This window comes from Chlorocebus sabaeus, chromosome 6, assembly GCF_047675955.1.
Source record: "Chlorocebus sabaeus isolate Y175 chromosome 6, mChlSab1.0.hap1, whole genome shotgun sequence".
Lineage (NCBI taxonomy): Eukaryota > Metazoa > Chordata > Mammalia > Primates > Cercopithecidae > Chlorocebus > Chlorocebus sabaeus.
This window is the reverse complement of record NC_132909.1, coordinates 60409326-60429163: the sequence shown is the minus strand read 5'-3', so window position 1 is coordinate 60429163 and position 19838 is coordinate 60409326. Positions and strand designations below refer to the sequence as shown.

Here is a 19838-nt window from a genome sequence, read left to right as displayed (position 1 = left end):
GGTGTCCAGTGGTCCTCCAGGGGCGTTGCACTGCCTTCCTCTGTCTCCTTGTCAGTCTCCCCACTGTGGGTTTTGGACTGACCTTCACCCTCACGTGCCTTTGACGGCCTCCTGTGTCTGCCCCGTGGGTGCAGAGAGGAGCGTTCTGGGGATGACTTGGATGGGCAGGAGGAGGAGGCCATCCTGTCCTCGTGAGCTCCAGCCTGGTCTCCAAGGTCTGCAGCAGCAGTGCAGGGAGGCCCTCTGGGTGCCTCTCTGCTGCCCACTGGGAAGCTGCCCATGGTGGCTGGCATTCTGCCTGTCTCAGGTGCTCAGGGTCAGAACCCTCACTGTGTGGCACCTGCAGGGAGGCCACATGTGTCCATGTGGCCCTGGCGTCTTGCTGGGCTGTTCCTTGGCATGCTGGGTGTGAGGACACCGCCTGTGCACAACGCCCAGCATCTGCCCAGGCCTGCAGCTGCCACTAGGGCCATGCCGAGCTGCTCTTGGCCGGTGGCTCTGTGCCAGGCCCTGGCTCCTGAGGTCTGTGGTTCACTGTTGGGGCCCGGCAGCCTCTCCCTGGCCAGGGTGTTTGAGGATTCAGTGAAATCGTTTGTGTAGGTCGGCCAGGGTGGGCCTGACCCAGGGCCTGTGCTTAGAATGTGGGATCTGCTTTTTGTTAATGTCATGATTTGTGGACCAGGCAGTGGAGTAGGGGCCCCTTTGTTCTTGGTAAAAGAATCCTGGTGTTATGGTTGGAGGGAGGGCTGTGGATCAGGCAGCTGGGCCCCAGCCCAGCCCCCGCCCAGCCCCAGCCCAGCTGCAGCATGCTCCTGGCAGCCAGCCGCCTCTCTCTGCCTGGGTTTCTCTTATGGCAGCCAGCGGCCAAGACTGTGCTGGCATGAGCCTCTGTGGGTGCTCCTCACACAGGGCCGTGCAGTCTTTTTAAGGACGCTCAAGCCGTGCGCAGTGGCTCACGTCTGTAATCCCAGCACTTTGGAAGGCTGAGGCAGGGAGATCACTTGAAGCCAGGAGTTCGAGACCAGCCTGGGCAACTTGACGAAACCCTGTCTTTACTAAAAAAAATACACAAATTAGCCGGATGTGGTGGTGGGTGCCTGTAGTCTCAGCTAGTTGGCTGAGGCAGGAGAATAGCTTGAACCCAGGAGGTGGAGGTTGCAGTGACCCAAGATGGTGCCACTGCACTCCAGCCTGGGCGGTAAGAGTGAGACTCCATTGCAAATAAATAAATAAATAAGAATGCTCAGCTGGGCATGGTGGCTCATGCCTGGACTCCCAGCACTTTGGGAGGCTGGGAGGGTTGATCACTTGAATCTAGGAGCTGGAGATTGGCCGGGCAACATAATGAGACCCTGTGTCTACAAGAAAGTAAAAAATTAGTTGGGCATGGTGGTGCATGCCTGTGGGTCCCAGCTGCTTGAGGGGCCGAGGTGGGAGGATCACTTGAGCCCAGGATGATCACTTGAGACCAGTGGCACTGTGATTGTGCCACCACCCACCAGCCAGGCAACAGAGTGAGACCCTGTCTCAAAAAACAAAACCCAAACAAGAAAGAATGCTCCAGTGCTGTGGCTTCTCCAGGCCATTGTTGTCTGTGCAGGTTCTGCCAGTGATGCCCAGACGCAGTCTCTCTGGGTTAGGGTCTTGGTGCAGCAGGTGTGGAAGCCCCGCTCTGACCAGGCTCTTGCTGGTGGGTCTCGAGGTGCTCAGGCAGCAGGTGAATTGCATCTGCTCCCCATGGGAAGTGGCCCGCACAGGCTTCTGGGGTTGGAGGAGACCCCAGGCCCCCGGATCTCAGGCAGTGACGGTGAGGGTGCCTCGCCGAGGAGACCCCGGGCCCCCGGATCTCAGGCAGTGACGGTGAGGGTGCCTCGCCGAGGAGACCCCGGGCCCCCGGATCTCAGGTGGTGATGGTGAGGTTGCCTCTCTGGCTGCATGCTCTCCTTCTGCAGGGCTCAGAGCTGACTGTCTTGTTTGAACCTTGTGTATTTTCTGGGGAGTGCATCTGGAGCTTAAGTGTTGTAGGGAACAGGGGTCCAGGCACAGGGGTGCGCACCAACACCTGGGCATCCGTGGTGTAGGCAGAGGCCTCAAAACTCAAACCCCCTGGAGAGGCTGCTTTCTGCTATGCGTCCCCAGCACATGACCAGGGTTCTCACGATGTGACGCTGCACAGACCTTTTCTGTCTCACTTCCCCCAGAAACACTGATGACGTTGACGTTTTTACACAGCAAACACCATTCAGTCCCCATACGGCCAGTGTCCCAAGCGTGTCCTCCCACCGTGTTATTGGTTTTTTGGGTCAGAGTCTCGCTCTGCTGCTCAGGCTGGGGTGCAGTGGCGCCATCTCAGCTCACTGCAACTTCTACCTCCTGGGTGCAAGCAATTCTCCTGCCTCAGCCTCCCAAGTAGCAGGGATTACAGGTGCTTGCAACCATGCCCAGCTGATTTTTGTATTTTTAGTAGAGATGGGATTTTGCCATGTTGGCCAGGCTGGTCTCAAACTCCTGGCCTCAAGTGATCCAGCCCCCTCAGCCTCCCGAAGTGCGGGGAGGGCTGTTGTTTAAAGATGGTTCAGCGGTCCCAGGCTCTCCTCGTTTGGATGTCCACTGGAGAATCAGCCTCTCCATTTCTCCAGAAAAGCCAACTGGGCTTTTTCTAGAAATTGGTTTGAGCCTGCAGTTCAGTTTGGGGAAAGGGGCGTTTAAACAATGTCACTCCCAGGTATTCCTGTTTCAGTGCTTTTTTTTTTTTTCGAGGCGGAGTCTCGCTTTCTCACCCAGGCTGGAGTATAGTGGCATAATCTCGGCTCACTGCAACCTCCATCTTCCAGGTTCAAGGAATTCTTCTTCCTCAGCCTTCTGAGTAGCTGGGATTACAGGTGCCCACCATCACGCCTGGCAAATTTTTGTGTTTTTAGTAGAGACGGGGGTTTCACCATGTTGATCAGGCTGGTCTCGAACTCCTGACCTCGTGATCCGCCCGCCTCAGCCTCCTAAAGCACTGGGATTACAGGTGTGAGCCACTGCGCCCGGCCTTTGGTGCTTTTTTATGTGGCATTTTGACAATCCTTTGCTGCCAGTATGTGTAAAGACTGCTCCCTTTTGCTTGCCGGCCTTGCCTGTGCTGAGCTCCGGCAGCGTCCACGCGTATCCCTTAGCGTGCTCTGTGGCGCAGAACCACGGGTCTCAGTGAACGCCATACCGTGCTGAGCTCTGGCGCCGTCTGTGGCGCAGAACCACGGGACTGAGTGAACGCCATACGGCTGCTCCTTTCAGGCTGCTTGCTGCTTGTTTTTCTTGCCAAGTTGCTCCGGCCAGGACCTCCTGGACGATGTGATGAGAAGAAGTAACTGCAGACGGCCTTGCTCGCGTCAATCTCGGGGGCCTTGCTCAGTGCCTGGGGCTTTTCGTGATCTGTGTCGTGGGGTCCCCTGCCGGTGTCATCCGGGTGTGCAGGTGTTGACCAGGCTGGGGAGGGGTGACGAGAGGCACCAATAATCACAGAGGGCAGGTACTGCAGCCCTTCTGACAGGATGCTGTGTGTCTCAGTGTGGGAGGGTCTTGGGGGCACGTGAACCTGAGGTCGGGTCCTGGCCAGCTGGTTGGAGTCTGTGGCCGGGTGGGGACTTGGTGTGGGGTGGGGGGCAGTGAAGCTGCTCTCGGAGTTCTGGAAAGCTGCCAGCTGGACTTAGCAGGTCGAGAGGAGTGGGGGGCAGAGGCCGAACCCCCATCCCTCCCCGTTCCCGCCTGCTGAGCCGCAGGCCAGGCGGCTGGGGAAAGTGGGCCTTCAGCTGTCACAGTGGCTCGGTGACTGATCCCGTGCAGTTTTCAAGTGGAAGGCGTGTTCTTGCATTTCTGGCCTCTTGTGGGGTACTGTCGTGATGGCACTGAATGCCATCCTGCGTGCTTTCCCACCTGCCCACGTGGGGCTGCTCAGACCTCTGTCCTGGTTCCTTTGGTGAATTGCAGTGACTAATTTTAGAGTGAAGCAGCTTTTCCTCCCTGGGAGGTGCTGCGCGTGGTTGTGAGGTGCCACTGCGCAGTTCCCTCACGTTTTTAAGGGATTGTGGGGTGTGTTGGTAGGGGATGTTGGTGTGCTGTTTCCTTTCTTATCCTTCCTTTCTAGCCCTTTGTGTCTCTATGGTTTTGGTGTCAGGATGATGCTGGCTGCATAAAAAGTGAAAAAGTTTCTGTAAGTTTAGTGTTGTGTCTTGTCAGTGTTTGATGGAATTCACCAGTGAAGCCGTCGGGGCCTGGAGCCGTCTCTAGGAAGCAAACTCTGACAGGTGTAGAGCTGCGGAGCTGTTGTTTCTTCTGTGTCAGTTTCGGTCATTCGTGTTCCTCGGGGGATGTTTATTTCTTTGAGGCTGTTGGATTTATACCATTTTCTTTTGTTTTTATTGTGGAGACAGTCTTGCTCTGTCACCCAGGCTGGAGTGAAGTGGCAGGATCTTGGCTCACTGCAGCCTCAACCTCCCAGGTTGAAGTGATTCTCCTGCCCCAGCCTCCTGAGTACCAGGGACTACAGGCATGAGCCACCGCACCTGGCTCCGTTTTCTTAGTATCCCTGATTCTCCTTGCTGTCTGTAAGTTCTGCAGGGATGATGCCCCTTTCATGATTGGGTCCTTTTTTTTTTTTTTTGAGATGGAGTCTCGCTCTGTTGCCCAGGCTGGAGTGCAAGGGCATGATCTTGGCTCACTACAACCTCCGTGTCCTGGGTTCAAGCAGTTCTGCTGCCTCAGCCTCCCAAGTAGCTGGGACTACAGGCATGTGCCACCACACCTGGCTAATTTTGTATTTTTAGTACAGGTGGGGTTTCACCATGTTGGCCAGGCTGCTCTCGAACTCCTGACCACAGGTGATCCGCCCACCTCAACCTCCCACAGTGCTGGAATGACAGGCGAGAGCCACTGCGCCCGGCCTTCATGATCCTTTTCAATATGGTGTCAGGGTCCAAGTCAGGTCAAAGAGTTTTAATGGGCTGGTTTGTTTCCGTCTCTTCATCTATGACCCCCTCCGCCTCATTTTTCTTGGCAGTGTTTGTTGATGAAGCTCTGCTGTATTTTGGGATTAGTTAATTCTTCAAATTCCTGTTGGGTTTATTTTATTTATTTATTTTTGAGATGGAGTTTTCGCTCTTGGTGCCCAGGCTGGAGTGCAGTGGCGCGATCTCGGCTCACTGCAACCTCCGCCTCCCAGGTTCAAGCAATTCTCTTGCTTCAGCCTCCTGAGTAGCTGGGATTACAGGCATGCAACACCATGCATACAAACACAATGCATACAAACACTAATTTTGTATGTTTAGTATAGATGGGGTTTATTCATGTTGGTCAGGCTGGTCTCGAACTCCTGACCTCATGATCTGCCCACCTCGGCCTCCCAAAGTGCTGGGATTATAGGCGTGAGCTACCGCGCCTGGCACCAGTTGACTTTAGTTTCTAGTCGATCGGTTGCTTTTTGAGCTCTGATGTGGCCAGTGGGTCCCTAGACCAGCCCTGTAGCAGGTGCGTTCACTTAGCTCCCCGGAGCCACCGGCGTGTGGCCTGGAAGCCATGTAAGATCAGTGTGCTTCAGTAACAGCTTCATGGCGCACGTCGTAGCCTGAGTTTTGAAGGCACGCCTCCTTTCTCTCTCCACTCTGAGTGGAGTGGTAGGGATGTTTGTTTTCTGTTGGAGAGGATGCAGTGTTTAAGAACATGCTGGTAATGCTCAAGATTTTCAGGCCTGTAATCCCAGCGCTGTGGGAGGCTGAGGTGGGCGGATCGCTTCAGATCAGGAGTTCGAGACCAGCCTGGCCAGCATGGCCTAACGCCGTCTCTACTAAAAATACAAAAATTAGCCGGGCATGGTGGCAGGTGCCTGTAATCCCAGCTACTCGGGAGGCTGAGGTAGGAGAATCGCTTGAACCCGGGAGGTGGAGGTCGCAGTGAACCAAAATCACGACAGTGCACTCCAGCCTGGGAGGCAGAGGGAGACTCTGTCTCAAAAACAAACAAACAAAAAGACAAAAAACAAAACAAAACCAAAAAAACCAAACCCCTTCTGATTGTTTCTGCTGCTGTGTTTCAGATGGGTCTGTGAAGAAATCCCGGATCTCAAGCTCGCTATGGAGAATTACGTTTTAATTGACTATGACACCAAAAGGTAAGCAGAGTCCTGCCCGGCCACTCTGCTCTGAGGACAGACTTGGCTCTTGGGGAGGACAGGAGGACGCATCCTATAATTAGCTCTTCTTAGATGGTGCAAGCTGATCTGAAATTTCCTTTTAGAGTTGGCCGTGGCCACCATAAAGTTATTTTGGTAGGAAATGTTTATCAACTCTTGGCAAAGGCTGTCAGAGGCTGGACAGAATTGGAAACTCCGGTTGTGGAAAGTGGGATTGGCATGTGTGGAGTCAGCCTGCGCTAGTGATGGCTCTTTTTATAGCGGGCGGCTGACGGCCAGAAGTCCGAGTTCCTGCCTGAGGCTGCTGGGAGGGCCTGGGCGACCTCAGGCTCCCTGGCAGCTCTGCTTCTATCTCAGTTGGGTTTAGTTAGTCCCTCTGTCTCCAGCCCTGTGGCTGTTAGCAGTTTTGCCCTGGCAGCTTCTGGGTCTTGGAGGAGGGTCTTGTGGGTGGAGAGGGGCAGGGCTGTCTCTGGAATGCTTGCTTGGAAGTGTTTTGTTTTTCTTTGAGAAGGAAGACATTCCAGGCTCACGCCTTTTTCAGCTCTTGGGAGTCTGAAATCAACAGAGTAGTCCTCCGTCAAGGGCTATGCTGTTGTGAGCTTAGGTAAGCCCCTCTCCACAGACAGTCAAGCCTAGAGGGCCCTGGCACCCTCCCAGGCTGAGCACATGGCTGCACTTTACCTGGCTCTCCGGCCTCGCTGGCATGTGGGAGGGACTCCTTTGTCTGTGGTCAGCGGTCTCAGCCTCAGTAAGCCTCGAGATCCTGTGCCCCTCCCTCAAGCCCTGCCCATTCCCTGGTTAGCACCCTGGTACCCCACAAGCAGACAAGCGCGTTGCTGGCAGGGTCCTCCATGCCGACCCGCTGCCGTGGATTTCACGCCACCTGCCCCGCAAGTCTGGGCCTCGCGCCACCCCTCCTCAGGCGTGATGGTGTGCTGGGCCCTTCCCTGGTTTAGTATAAAGGGTGTGATGCAGCGTGCAGATAAACAGCCGCATGGCAGGGTCCACAGGGAGGGGCCTGCAGGGCCCTGCACAGAGCTGTGTCTCCATGGAGTTGGGGTGCACTCACCCCAAAGCTCTTTGCACCCTGTGCTTTTGGGTTTTCACGGGGGCTTCTTGGAGACTTGCTTGATGATTGCCTCCATCTCTCTCTAAGCTTCTTACTGCAGCTTGGGCTTTACCCTACCCGGGACCTTACAACAAAAGATGCTCCTGTCACCTAGAAGTTCCCAGCCATCAGGAGCTTTATTAGGAACCGGAGGCCCCTCGGGTGGGTGGGTGTTGTTGGGCTGAGCCCTTTCGTATTAACCTGGGGCGCTTATGGCGCCTCACTTGTGTGTGGCCAGCGTCTGCCTTGGCTCTGAGCAGCAAGTGTGTCAGACGCTGTGCTCACGGCGCCCCTGCACGTGGGTGTGTGGTGTCCTTCCCCTTCGTGTGGGATGGGCTTAGCCAAGGCTGGAAGGACGTCCGGGACAGGCTGGGCAGGGGGTAATCATTGGAGCTGGGAGGACCACCTGAGGGACCGAGCCATTAGGGCTTTAGGCCAGGGACAGCCCAGCTCCTCTGAGCACCTGCATTTGGACATCCTGCCAGGGAAGGGTCTCTTCCCGGGAGTATGCAGAGATGATTTTGAGAGGGTCTGGTTGTCAGGGTTGAAGGCGGTGTGTAGAAGTGAAAACACAGGAAGGGCCAGCACTGCTCCCCGGAGCTGCCGGAAAGGCAGGAGGCAGCAGGCTGGCTCTGTTGGGTCATCTGGCCCTGGCCAGATGCTGCTCATGGACCGAGGCCCACACGGTGCCTGCTGGCCCTTCACACTACCTGGGCTACCTCCGCCCCTGTGTCCTTTGTCCTCCGGATGATCCAGGTTCTGTGTGGCCGTGCTCCCGGGGCTGTCAGCTGGCTTTTGTTCTTGGTGTTTGCTGCTCTTAAGTTCTCTTGCTTTATTCCCTGCAGCTGCTGCTTAAGAAAAGCATGAACCTGGCCTTTGGAGCGCAGGTTTTCCTATGAGGAAGGGAAAGTGTGAACCTTGGGCACACACTGCCCAGGTGAATTCAGGGCTGCCAGGGCGAGGCAGGAAGAGCATGAGACTGGGACTGGGGCGGGAGCAGGGGTCTGATTGCGCAGCCACGTCTCGGAGCATCTGTCAGGCTCTTGGGGTTGCCCTTGGGAGGAAGCTGCCTGCGTGCACGTGGAGGCGGCGGAGGAAGGAGGTGGAGGAAAGTCCCAGCCGCGCCCCCCCCGCACAGGTGCAGGTCTCCTCGGTGCTGGGGACTGGATTGTTCTCTGGCAGGGACCGTCCTGGACACTGCAGGGTGCCGAGCAGGGTCCCTGCCTCCATCTGTTGCTTGCCTCGCCATGTTCCCGGGGTCCCTGGTGAGAGCCACTGTGTGTGACAGTGTTCATGGGACAGGTTACCCCTCCTCCTCCTGTCTCTTGGTCTGCTCTGGACACCTTCTGAGGTGGTGGGACAGACGCTGTTGTCCATGTTTTGCCAGTGGGTCCAACAGGTTTGGAAGATGAGCAAGTTATCCCAGGTCGAGACTGGACAGACTAGGCCAGGCAGACCCTGCAGCAGGCCTGCCCCCACCCCGGAAGCCCCCCTGAATCTGGGCCTGGGCGTGGCCTGTGTTTCTTGTGGCTCACATGCCCCACAGACAGTGGGCGCTCCCTGGAGCACAGGTGCCCCCTGCTGCCCAGTTGGCCCTGCCCTGGATGCTGTTGGGTGCAGGCATTTAGGTAATGAAGGATTGCCCTGTGGCTAGGGCTGAGCGGGGCAGAGCTGCTGCCAGGGGACCGAGTCTTACGGTGGACCCTGCTATGCCATGTCTGACGTGACACACTGCTGACGTGTGAGTCGGAGCTGTTGAAGGACACGTGCACAGAGCAGTGCGGGCGTGGGTGGGGCACCCTCCTCTCTGCAGTGCTCCCTCCTCCTGCACCTGCCCTGTCAGAGGCCCAGTGATCCCTGGGACCCCAGCCATTCACCTGCCTCTGGCGATGGTGGCTGTCCCCAGCCAGGGCAAGGAAGACCCTCTAAGGCCGGCCCCAGGGGTTCCTGCTGTTGGGCCGGCCTCCGTCCCCCTCGAGCCGTCTTTCTCTCCTCACGCCTCCAGCACACCTGGACCTCAGCTTAGTGTGGGGAACCTGGGCAGGTCCAGACTGCCTCAGGGCTCAGTGCTTTCCTGCACCAGTCTCTCGGCCGGCCTCCTCGCCTGTGCGTCAAACCTGAAATCTCCATCAGGGTGGAAAGTGAGGCTTCTGCCAGAGGGGTCTTGGCCAGCTGGCTGGTGGCTGTCCAGGCAGAGACCGCACCGTGGAGCCTGCCCTGTCCGTGTGCTGTCCCTCCCATGCATGCGGCTCGCACTGGCCCATGTGACCAGGGCCTTCCCTTGCCTTTTTCAGCTTCGAGAGCATGCAGAGGCTCTGCGACAAGTACAACCGCGCCATCGATAGCATCCACCAGCTGGTAGGTGGCTTGCCCCTGCCCGGGCGGTCAGTAGTGGTGCCAGGCTCCCAGACCCCTCCAGACCCCTTATGTCACCACCTTGTGGCACAGGGCTCCCCTTAGAGCCCCCAGGGATTGGAACATGCAGCATGGGGGGACCGTGGTCTGTGGGTGAGTGATGTGGGGGCTACTGAGGCTGGGCTATGTCCTCGTGGGCCACGCCAACTGCGTGCTGTGGCCATGTGCCAACACAGAGCCGTCCGTGGTTTGTGTGCTGAGGCAGGGCCCTGAGGGTTGTGGTGTCTGCACATGCCTCTGCAACCCTGGGTTTGTGACCGTGGGCCCCAGCAGAGGCGGGGTCCCTGTCCTCCCCGGGCTGTGTGAACGCCGGCCTTCCCCTTGGACCTCCCCCACACCGCCTGCCTTCATCAGGCTGGATGCTGGCCTGGGCTGCGCCCTTGGACACCCCGGTCCTGCTGTGTCTCGTGAGGCTTTCCTCACAAAGGACGGGGGACACAGCGAGCTGGGGTGTAGCAGGGAGGGGAGCGTGCTGCTTCCCATGTTCTAGAAGGCGCCGGGGGCCCCTGGGGCATGAGGGCAGGGAAGCTCTTTCTTGAAGGTCTTGATGTGGAGGGAGTCCTGCTGGGGGCGGCATGGGCTCACTCAGCCCTCCTGAGTGGGGCTGGGCTGCCCCGCCCCATGAGCCTGCCACCCTGCCCCGGCTTCCCCCTTACCACGTGCATGCAACTCTGTGGGCCCCTGAGAACTGAGCTAGCTGGGACGAGAGGGGACCACCTCGGCCTGCTGCAGGCGGTGGGGAGGAAGGCGGGGTTCCAGGTGGTCGAGTCAGGTGAGGTGCAGTAGGCTCAAGGCTTTCACGGGGCTCGTGGCACCTGATGGGGGTCCCTTGGTGTCGGCGCCCCGCTCTGCTGCCTCGGCCCGGAGGAGTGATGGTGTTCTCAGTGGCCTGTGTGGTCTCGGTGGTCTTGCCAGTGAGGAGAGAGGTCTGTGGTGGGAGGAGGAGCCTCCGGGGACCCCTCTGAGATGGGGCCTGACCCTGGGGATGCTGCTTTGCTGCTTGTAGGAAATGGGGCTGGGTTGGAAACTGACCTGGGAACCTGGCGGCCACCCCACAGGGGGACGAGAGGCCCTGCAGCCGGCTCCCTGCTTCTGCTGGGAAAGGGCCTAGGTCTCAGGGGTGGAGGGGCTGGGCAGCCTGTAGCCGTGCGGTTTATGTGACATGGCCGGGCCACCCTCCGTCTGCAGTGGAAGGGCACCACGCAGCCCATGAAGCTGAACACGCGGCCGTCCACTGGGCTCCTGCGCCACATCCTGCAGCAGGTCTACAACCACTCAGTGACTGACCCCGAGAAGCTCAACAACTACGAGCCCTTCTCCCCTGAGGTGTACGGGGAGACCTCCTTCGACCTGGTGGCCCAGATGATCGACGAGATCAAGATGACCGATGACGACCTGTTTGTGGACTTGGGGAGCGGTGAGTGTCGCCCGCCACGCCCGGCTGCTGTGCACTTCCAGGCCACACGCTCTGCCTGACCCACACCTGCTTGGAGAAGAGTTTAACAGGGACTCATGATGTTGGCGTGGACGGCGCTTCCTTTTCCCGGCCCCTCTGTCTTGTTGTGGGTCCGTTCCTTTCCCCAGCCCTGACCTTCCCCAGAGCCCGGGGCTCTACCCAGAGAGGAGAAATCGCAGGAACCCAGTGGTTCCCAGACCAGGCCCATCCTTCCAGGTGCCCGGAGACTCTGCTTTTCCCTGCTTCCCACTAGCCGGGGAGCTAGACCTGTGCCCCTCTGTCGCTCACTCCCAGAAGCTGCCACTCGCTAGCCTGGGCCCCAGCCCAGTCCCCACCCGCACTGCAGCCTACTGCGGTCCTTCTCTGGGCACACCTGCTCCCTTTGCAGCGGCTGGAAAGGTCCCATGCAAAGGAAAACCCCAGGTCCCTGGGCTCATGGAGGCCCTCTCGCCCTCCCTGCATCCCCGGCCTCCCTCAGTACCCCTGCGTCTGGGCCATGCCCTGCCCCTCCCAGGTTGGGGCTCAGGGTGGCCTCGACGAGTCCCTACAGACCACCTCCCACCTGCTGGCATTCTTTCGGCCTCCCCCTGCACTCAGAGTCTGATAGGCGACAGGCTGTGCTTGTGAGGCGTCGTCTCCTCTCAACCACGGTCGGGGCCCCTTGAGACCAGGCCCCAGATGTGGGTTTCTGGCCCTGTCTTGAGCCCCGGCGTGGCCTGGCCGAGGCATAGATGAGTGGTCAGCTCAGGAACAACGTCATCAGCCTGACTCTTTCCTGATGGGACCACCCCATCCAGGCAGGGCTGACGGGGCCACCAGCCGACAAGGGTCAGATGGCAGAGGCCCCTTCTCCACAGTGTCTGCACTGTCTCTGGGCTTCTTGGACCTCGATGGACATGTGAACCTTGTGCCTGCAGGCATGCGAGCCCCACATCTGCCTCACTCCACAGTCCTGGCTTTGATGTGGGGGAGGGGCCCCGAGGGCAGGGACCAAGAGGACTTTGCACAGACCCGGTGTGGCGGCTCATGCCTGTCATCTTAGCGCTTGGAAGGCTGAGATGGGAGGATCGCTTGAGGCCAAGAGTTCAACACCAAGCTGGTCAGCGTAGCAAGACCCCATTTCTATTTACTTATTTAAATTTATTTCCAAATTTTAAAAATGCAATAAAAAGAATGTATATTGGCTGGGTGTGGTGGCTCACGCCTGTAATCCCAGCACTATGGGAGGCCAAGGTGGGTGGATCTGAGCTCCTAAGGTCAGGAGTTCGAGACCAGCCTGTCCAACATGGTGAAACCTCTTCTCTACTAAAAGTACAAAAATTAGCTGGGTGTGGTGGCACATGCCTGTAATCCCAGCTACTCGGGAGACTGAGGCAGGGGAATTGCTTGAACTTTGGAGGCGGAGGGTGTGGTGAGCTGAGATCACATCACTGTATTCTGGCATGGGTGACAGAGTGAGACTCTTGTCTCAAAAAAAAAAAAAAAAAAAAAAAAAGGCATATCTGGCTGGGATCAGTGGCTCCTGCCTGTAATCTCAGTGCTTTGGGAAGCTGAGGTGGGAGGATTGCTTGAGCCCAAGAGATTGAGACTGCAGTGAGCCAGGATCTCACCACTTGCAGTCCAGCTTGGGCGACAGAATCAGACCCTGTCTCAAAAACAAAAAATTAAAAAGGCGTGTATGTTTTAGATGACTAGCACTTGCCGGCCCGGCTCTGGGCCCCTGTCCCTGTGTGCTTTTCCCGCTGCTGTGGTGGTGGCGGTCTGTGCCTGCTGTGGTTGCACCGTGGTTCATTCCCTGGAGTGCAGAGCTGCCTAGCAGGGGAGGAGAGGCGGCTTGACACCCCCAGTGTGTGCCGCTGCCTCCGCCCTCCTGACGCTGGCACATCTGCAGCCCCCATTCCCTCCTTCTCCCTTAGAGCCGGGGGTTGCTGGGTTGTGTGCTGACGCTGTGAAACCGCGGCGGCCGGGAGACTGTCTTGGCTGCAGGGGCTCCTCACTGCCTCTCCCACCCCACATCGAATCTCAGTCTAGTCCCGCTCATGAGCCTTCCTGGGGTGCCGTGAGATTTCATCCACCAGGTTGCTGCGTGTCTGTGTCATGGTGACGCGGGGATAATTTGAGGTGGACGGGAGCCTCTCCAGACCTGCCAAGTCTCGGGCAGCCCTGTCTGAACAGTGAACACCACATAGGGCCTTTAGACTCAAAATGAATTCTGGTTTCAGGGGCCACCAAGTGATGTCCATGGATGACACGTTGTGATGACCATCCCCTTGTGGGGGCTCCACTGGGGGCCTGGTCTCACCCTGAGTGACCTTGGAGCATCGGATATGTGTGGAGACTTGTGGCCTCCCCTGTGGGTCTTCATGGCTGCATCTTTGTGGCCTCTGTATCCGAGGCTGGCATGGCCTCCTGGGTGGCATCTGAGTGCTGTGTGGTATCTGATGGATCTCTCTGATCACAGGTGTGGGCCAGGTCGTGCTCCAGGTCGCCGCTGCCACCAACTGCAAACATCACTATGGCGTCGAGAAAGCGGACATCCCGGCCAAGTATGCGGAGGTGAGCAGGTCCGGGCGCCAGGGTGCGTTGGAGGCAGGGGACCATCAGAGGAAGTGATGCCCTGGGTGCCCCCACCCCACTGCTGGGGGACTCCGAGTCTGGGCGGCGTTCTTTCCAGGCCCAAGATGTCTTAGCTGCCTGCAGAGTGTGCCTGTGAATACGGTGCCCGCATGCCCTCACGGCCCATCACAGGCAGGCCTTCCAGGCGCTGCGGGGGCGTCTCTGAGCCTGTTTCACAGCACGTGCCACAAGTGAGGCGGGAAGTGCTCAGCTCCACCTCATGGCACAGCCCTCTGAGAAGTGGGGTGTTTTGGGTGGCCTGCCCAGGCGGGCGCATTGAGGCCCCATTGCCCTGAGAGTTTGTAATGGGCGTTTGGTTTCTTTCCTTCCAGACCATGGACCGCGAGTTCAGGAAGTGGATGAAATGGTATGGAAAAAAGCATGCAGAATACACAGTGAGTGCCATCGCTCCACCCTGGCTCCCATCACCGGCCCCATCCCCGCTCCCACCCTCCTCTTAGCCCCTCCTTTCTTGCCAATGTTGGCACATGGCTTTCGGCACATGGCGTGCCCCCTGGAGTCCCCTCTGGTTCTCATAGGGCTGCCTGGGCGTGGCCTCTGAGCCCGCAGCAGGTGCCTCTGTTGGCCCCGTCGCTCCCATCCTCTGTGACATAGCTTCTGTCCCTCGGCAGCGTGCGGTGCACAGAGGCGGTTCAGGGAACGGGCTCGGGGCTCCACGGAGCGGAGGCCTGTGGGACAGGCCGGGTTCTGGGCCGGCTGCAGCGTCCTTGGGGTGTCATCCCTCACTGGGGACAGCCTTGTTTGGACGGGTTCCTGGTCCTCAGCGCCGTGTTCTTCATGACAAGCCGGCAACCTCGGGGTGGGCAGTGTTCTCTCCCGCCCTGTTGTGATGCGGTCTGAGGTGCTCCTCCCGTGTTCCGTGTGGATGGCGCCGCGTGTGGCTGTCCCTGTGGGGTGTGCACTCCCCTCGATGGCTGAGTGGCAGTGGGATGGGAGTGGGCGTGGGAAGGGGATGCTCTTTAGGGAGCAGGAAGGACGGTTTTCCTGACCCAGGTCGGGTGATTACTGGGCCACAGCTTCCAGGAGTAGCTGCCGCTCCTGCATCCTCCCCGGACTCCTTCCCACCCCGTGCTAAGTCCTTAGACACCAGGCTCCACCCTGGTCCTTTCCACACAGAGGCCTGCAGAGCTGGGTCCTTCCTTGACCTGTGCTCTCCTCCTCCCAGTCCCAGCTGCCCAGGAACTCACCTGTGGTGGAGTCTGACGGCGCTTGGGGCCCATCGGCTCTGCCTCCCAGCAACGTCTCAGACCTGCGGACTCCATCCCCTCCCCGCCCTCGTGGGGTGTGGGCTCGGTGCTGGCGCAGCTGCTCCTGTGATGTGGATTGGAGGGTGGCTTGGGGTCTGGGGTGCAGGAAGGTGGGTGCTTCCTGTTCTAGACTTGGAGTCCCTGGAGTACAGAGCCCGCAGCCCCTTGAGTCCTGAGAGGCCTCCCTGACAAGGCGGAAAGAGTGCTGGGCAGAGCGGTTGCCAGGTCACCACCTTGGGAGGACGATGGCGCAGGAGTCGCCAAGCTGCCCAGCAGAGCAGCTCAGGACAGAACATGGCAAGGCCAACTCGTGATCCCAGGTGCCTGCGGCAACACAGTTCCTGGGTGGAATCTGCACGTTTGAGAAGCAACTGGAAGAAGGTGTTCAGGGGTCCTGTTGTCAATCGACTCTCACAGTTCAGAGGGACCAATGAGGGACACAGGTGGCGTATAGTTCCAGTCCTCTCCTAGGCGGTACCCGCCCCTCACTGTCACCTCAGCAGGGTGGATGGAGGTGTGGCCAGGGCTGTGTACCCTCCCGTCTGTCTGGAGCTCCCTGCCGAGGCGCCCTCTGTGGGCCTGTCAGTCGGGTCCTTCCTCAGATCGCTGTGAGGCCTCGGCATTCCTGTCATTGCCGCGAGTGGGCGTGCGTCCTGCCTAGCATGCATCCCTGGCCCCCACCTCAGACCTCTCCATGCTGTCCCACAGCACAGGTGAAGGCCAGAGTCAGGGTGCTGGGCCCCGATCCCTTGCTGGCTGGTTCTGCCCTGGGTGTCCTGGCTGTGGTGGTCTGAGCAGATGAACCTGAGTGGGGACACAGATGCATGGTCCAGGCATGGCCGTCTTCCCCTGCGAGGCCTGACATGGGCTGCAGTGGCAGGGACACCTGAGTCAGGCAGTGTCCTTCTTTGCATCCTCAGGGAGGGAGCTGCTGGCTGGAAAGTTTTGTTGTTGTTTTTTAGAGGCAGGGTGTTGCTCTGTTCTCCATGCTGGAGTGCGGTGGTGCAATCATAGCTCATTGCAGCTGTGAACTCCTGGGCTCAAGTGATCCTCCCACCTCAGCCTCCTGAGTAGCTGGGACTGCAGGCGTGCACCACCACACCTGGCTAATTAAAAAAATAATTTGAGCAAGACACAGTGGCTCACGCCTGTAATCCCAGCACGTTGGGAGACTGAGGTGGGCGGATCGCCTGAGTTCAGGAGTTCAAGAGCAGCCTGGCCAACATGGTGAAACCCCGTCTCTGCTAAAAATACAAAACCTGGCTGGGCATGGTGGTATGCACCTGTAATCCCAGCTACTTGAGGGGCTGAGGCAGGAGAATCACTTGAACCCAGGGGGCGGAGGCTACAGTGAGCGGAGATCGCACCCCTGCACTCAAGCCTGGGTGATAGAGCAAGACTTTGTCTCACACACACACACACATACAAATTGTAGCAACGGGGTTTCACAGTGTTGGCCAGGTTGGCTTAAACTCCTGTGTTCAAGCGATCCTCCTGCCTTGACCTGCTGAAGTGCTGGGATTACAGGCGTGAGGGTGCCCGGCTGCCTCCGTGTCTTTTTGAGGCTTGACAGCCCATTTCTTTTTATTGCTGAATAGTAGTCCATTGTCTGTATGTGCCACAGTTAATTCACCCACTCGCCTGCTGAGGCCATCTCGGCTACTTCCACAGTTCGGCAGTTATGAGCACAGCTGCAGTAAAGGTCCGTGTGCAGGTTTCTGTGTGGGTGCAGGAGCTCCACTCCTGTGGGTAGACACCAGGCAGCACGATTGCTGGATCGTCTGGAAAAACCGCCAGACCGCCTCGTAGTGCGTCTGCACCGTCTGCGTTACCTCCAGCGGTGAACGGGAGTTTCTGCTGCCCCAAGTCCTGGCCGGCACCTGGTGCCGTGAACATCTAGGGAGGTCATTGATACTTTCTCTTCCCCTCATCTCCTGAAGCCTTGCTGCAACGTGAGTTCCTGGAGTTCTTACCGATTCCTTGTGGTTTTCTTTTCTTTTTTTTTTTTTTTGACATCAGAGTCTCGCTCTGTTGCCCAGGCTGGAGTGCAGTGGCACAAGCTCAGCTCACTGCAACCCCCGCCTCCTGGGTTCAAGCGATTCTCCTGCCTCAGCCTCCCGAGTAGCAGGGATGACAGGCGCCCGCCACCATGCCCAGCTAATTTTTGTATTTTTAGTAGGGACGGGGTTTCACCATGTTGGTCAGGCTGGTCTCAAATTCCTGACCTCATGATCCGACTGCCTCTGCCTCCCAAAGTGCTGGGATGACAGGCGTGAGCCCCCGCGCCCGGCCTCCTTGGGGTTTTCTGCATTGACACTTGTGTCGCCTGCAGACACGGAACTTCGCTTTTGCCTTCGAAGTCCCTGTCCCTTTCTTCTCCTTTTCCTGTCCTCTTGTACTGGCCGGCGCGGGCATTTCCCATGCGATGTGAGTCATGGGGACAAGACGGTTACCCTTCCCTGCCCTGCTCTTGGTGGGCAGCTGAGCACCTGGCCATGGAGCACGGTGTTAGTGGCGGGCTTGTGTGGATGCTGTCCCTCGGGTGGAGGACGAGCCCGCAGTCCTGAGTGTGCGGCACGCGTTTTTTCGGTGCTGCTTCTAGTGTCAGCGCAGTGCTGTGGTTTCCATTCCTCACCCTGTTGCTGTGATGGGTTTCCAGTGTTGAATGTGTCCCCCTTGGTCAGTGTGCGATCCTGTTTATCCGAAGCGGGATTCTGCTGGCTGATGGGCCGCTGAGGTGTTTTCTGCCGTGGTGGGAGCTGTGGTCTGCAGTGCTTCCTTGCGGCCGCACCTGTCTGGTTTGGTCTCTGGGTGGTGCTCCCTCGGCTTCTGTTCTGCTGTGTTTGACCAGGACTTGTGCACCCAGGGCTGCGGGCCCAGCTCTCCTTCCCTTTCTTGTGGTGATTGTTCCCGAATACCCTGCCCACAGTGGAAGCTGGGTCCACTTGCAGTCCTGCCGGAAGTTCCCACATGGGTTCCTGGCTGTGGCAGGAGAGCCACACAGATCCCAGCACAGAGGATGGAAGCCCTCACCGTGGTTCCCAGCGATGGCCAGAAGGGCACCATGGTGCCTTCCTCTGCGTGGTCTGACTGGGCTGAGCCTTGCTCAGGAGAGGGTGGCTGTCAGGTGCGGGGGCTGCCCCGGCACTGCTCCCCCTTCTGCCTCATCTTGTCAGCGTTCAGGGTCAGCACCCTGCTTCTAGGGCCTGGGTCCGCAACATAGCTGAGCAGCGTAGTGTCTCCTATGGCGCAGGCGCTCCCAGCATGGAGCTGCGTTCGTGGTCTGAATTCCGTGCGGGGTTAGGTACTCAGGGTCAGGCCAGTGGCTCCTGAGATGTGTCTGGGAGCATGATTTGGGGGGAAGGATGGCATTCCTCAGGGCTTTGGTAACACGTGTCGGAAAGAACCTGGTGGTGGGGAAGGCAGGTGTCGATACCAGCCTCCACCTCTGGCATCCGTGCTGTTTGCAGCCAGCTCTGCTGCGGAGGGTGCGCCAGAGAGGCTTCTACCGACTGTCCGTGGCCCTTTCTGATGGGAACTTACATTCCGGTATTGGAGGAAAGCCTCGGAGCAGCTCTCTGTGGCTCTGCCCATGCTCTGCTTGGGAGGCTCCAGGTCCTCCTGCCTGAAGCGGTGTCACCAGGAAGGCTCCCAGAGACCCAGACTCCCGGTTCCTATGGGGCCGGGGTTCCAGACTCCAGAGGGAAGCAGGGTTTCACATAAACCATGGCGTTTGCAGAAACAGCTTTGGCCCCAGAGCCTGCCCTGTCATGGAGCGCGGCGGACCCCAGGGTGGGTTCCCAGCCCCAGGCCTGCGATGCGAGCCCGAGTCTGCTGAGTGCTGCTCAGGACTTGGGATCTGAGTCATTTCCTGGGTGGCTTGTCCACGGGGAATGAGGGATGTTCACAGGGTCTGTCAGGTGTAGAGAGGGAGGAGACGGGTGTTGGGGCAGCCCAGCACCTGCAGAGGCTCAGGATGGCCTGCGTGCGCACCCCCATCCCGTCTCCCCCCCTCCTGGGAACTTCCCCTGGCCTTGGAGAGCAGAGGATATATAGCTGCTCCTGGCTGGGGCGGGCGGCCCTGCCCTCTGGATCTGCATCTGGGTGGACGGGTGGCCCTGTCCTCCGGGCCTGGAGTGGGGGTGTCCCTGTCTCTCTCGGGCTGGGTGGGTGGGCCACCCTGTTGCTTGGGGCAGCGGCTTGCTTGTGGGACCTTCTCTGCTCAGGGACTCCCCCCCCATCCTGAGAGACACTCGGTGGGCACTGGGCCTGCGGCTGCTATGAAAGGAGTGTTGCGGGTCCTCCCTCGGCCCTTGGGGTGCAGGTGTGGGCTTCTTCGACCGTGACTCAGGTTGCCCTGACCCCCAACAACTCCGGCCCCCAGCATGGATCCCCTTCCTGTCTGTGGATGGGCCTGTCCCGGACATTTCACAGAAATGGGATCACACACTGCGTGGCCTTTTGTGTCTGGCCTTTTGTGTCTCTCACTGAGCATGACGTCCTCAGGGTGCATCTGCGCTGTGGCCTGGGTTGGAGCCTGGCTCCTGCTCCTGGCGGGGTCCTGCTTCCGTGTGCACGGCCTTGCTGGGCTCTGTTGATCTTTCATCTGATGGACACTTGTCTGCTTCCACCTTTTGGCTGTGGTGAGTCGTGCTGGCTTTTGGAGGCATTTGTGTCAGGCTTTTGCTTGGGTGTTTCTTTCTCTGGGAATGGAGGTGGTGGTAATTTTGAAGGATTTGAAAGGCAGGGTCTCAGTTATCCAGATGCTACTGCGTTGGGCAGCTAGGTTAATAAGAGGTGTTTCCT

The 19838-nt window shown here is 58.6% G+C and overlaps 1 protein-coding gene across 2 annotated transcripts in view; it reads left to right on the top strand.

Annotated features, from left to right (window-relative positions):
• Positions 1-19838, top strand: part of DOT1L (DOT1 like histone lysine methyltransferase) — a 71607-nt gene that overhangs the window by 19454 nt on the left and 32315 nt on the right. For both annotated transcript variants that reach the window (XM_007994704.3, XM_007994703.3), the window contains exons 3-7: positions 6074-6148; positions 9572-9635; positions 10881-11109; positions 13610-13704; positions 14097-14159. In XM_007994704.3, coding sequence (XP_007992895.1) covers positions 6074-6148; positions 9572-9635; positions 10881-11109; positions 13610-13704; positions 14097-14159 — 526 coding nt within the window. The remainder of the gene's footprint in view (positions 1-6073; positions 6149-9571; positions 9636-10880; positions 11110-13609; positions 13705-14096; positions 14160-19838) is intronic.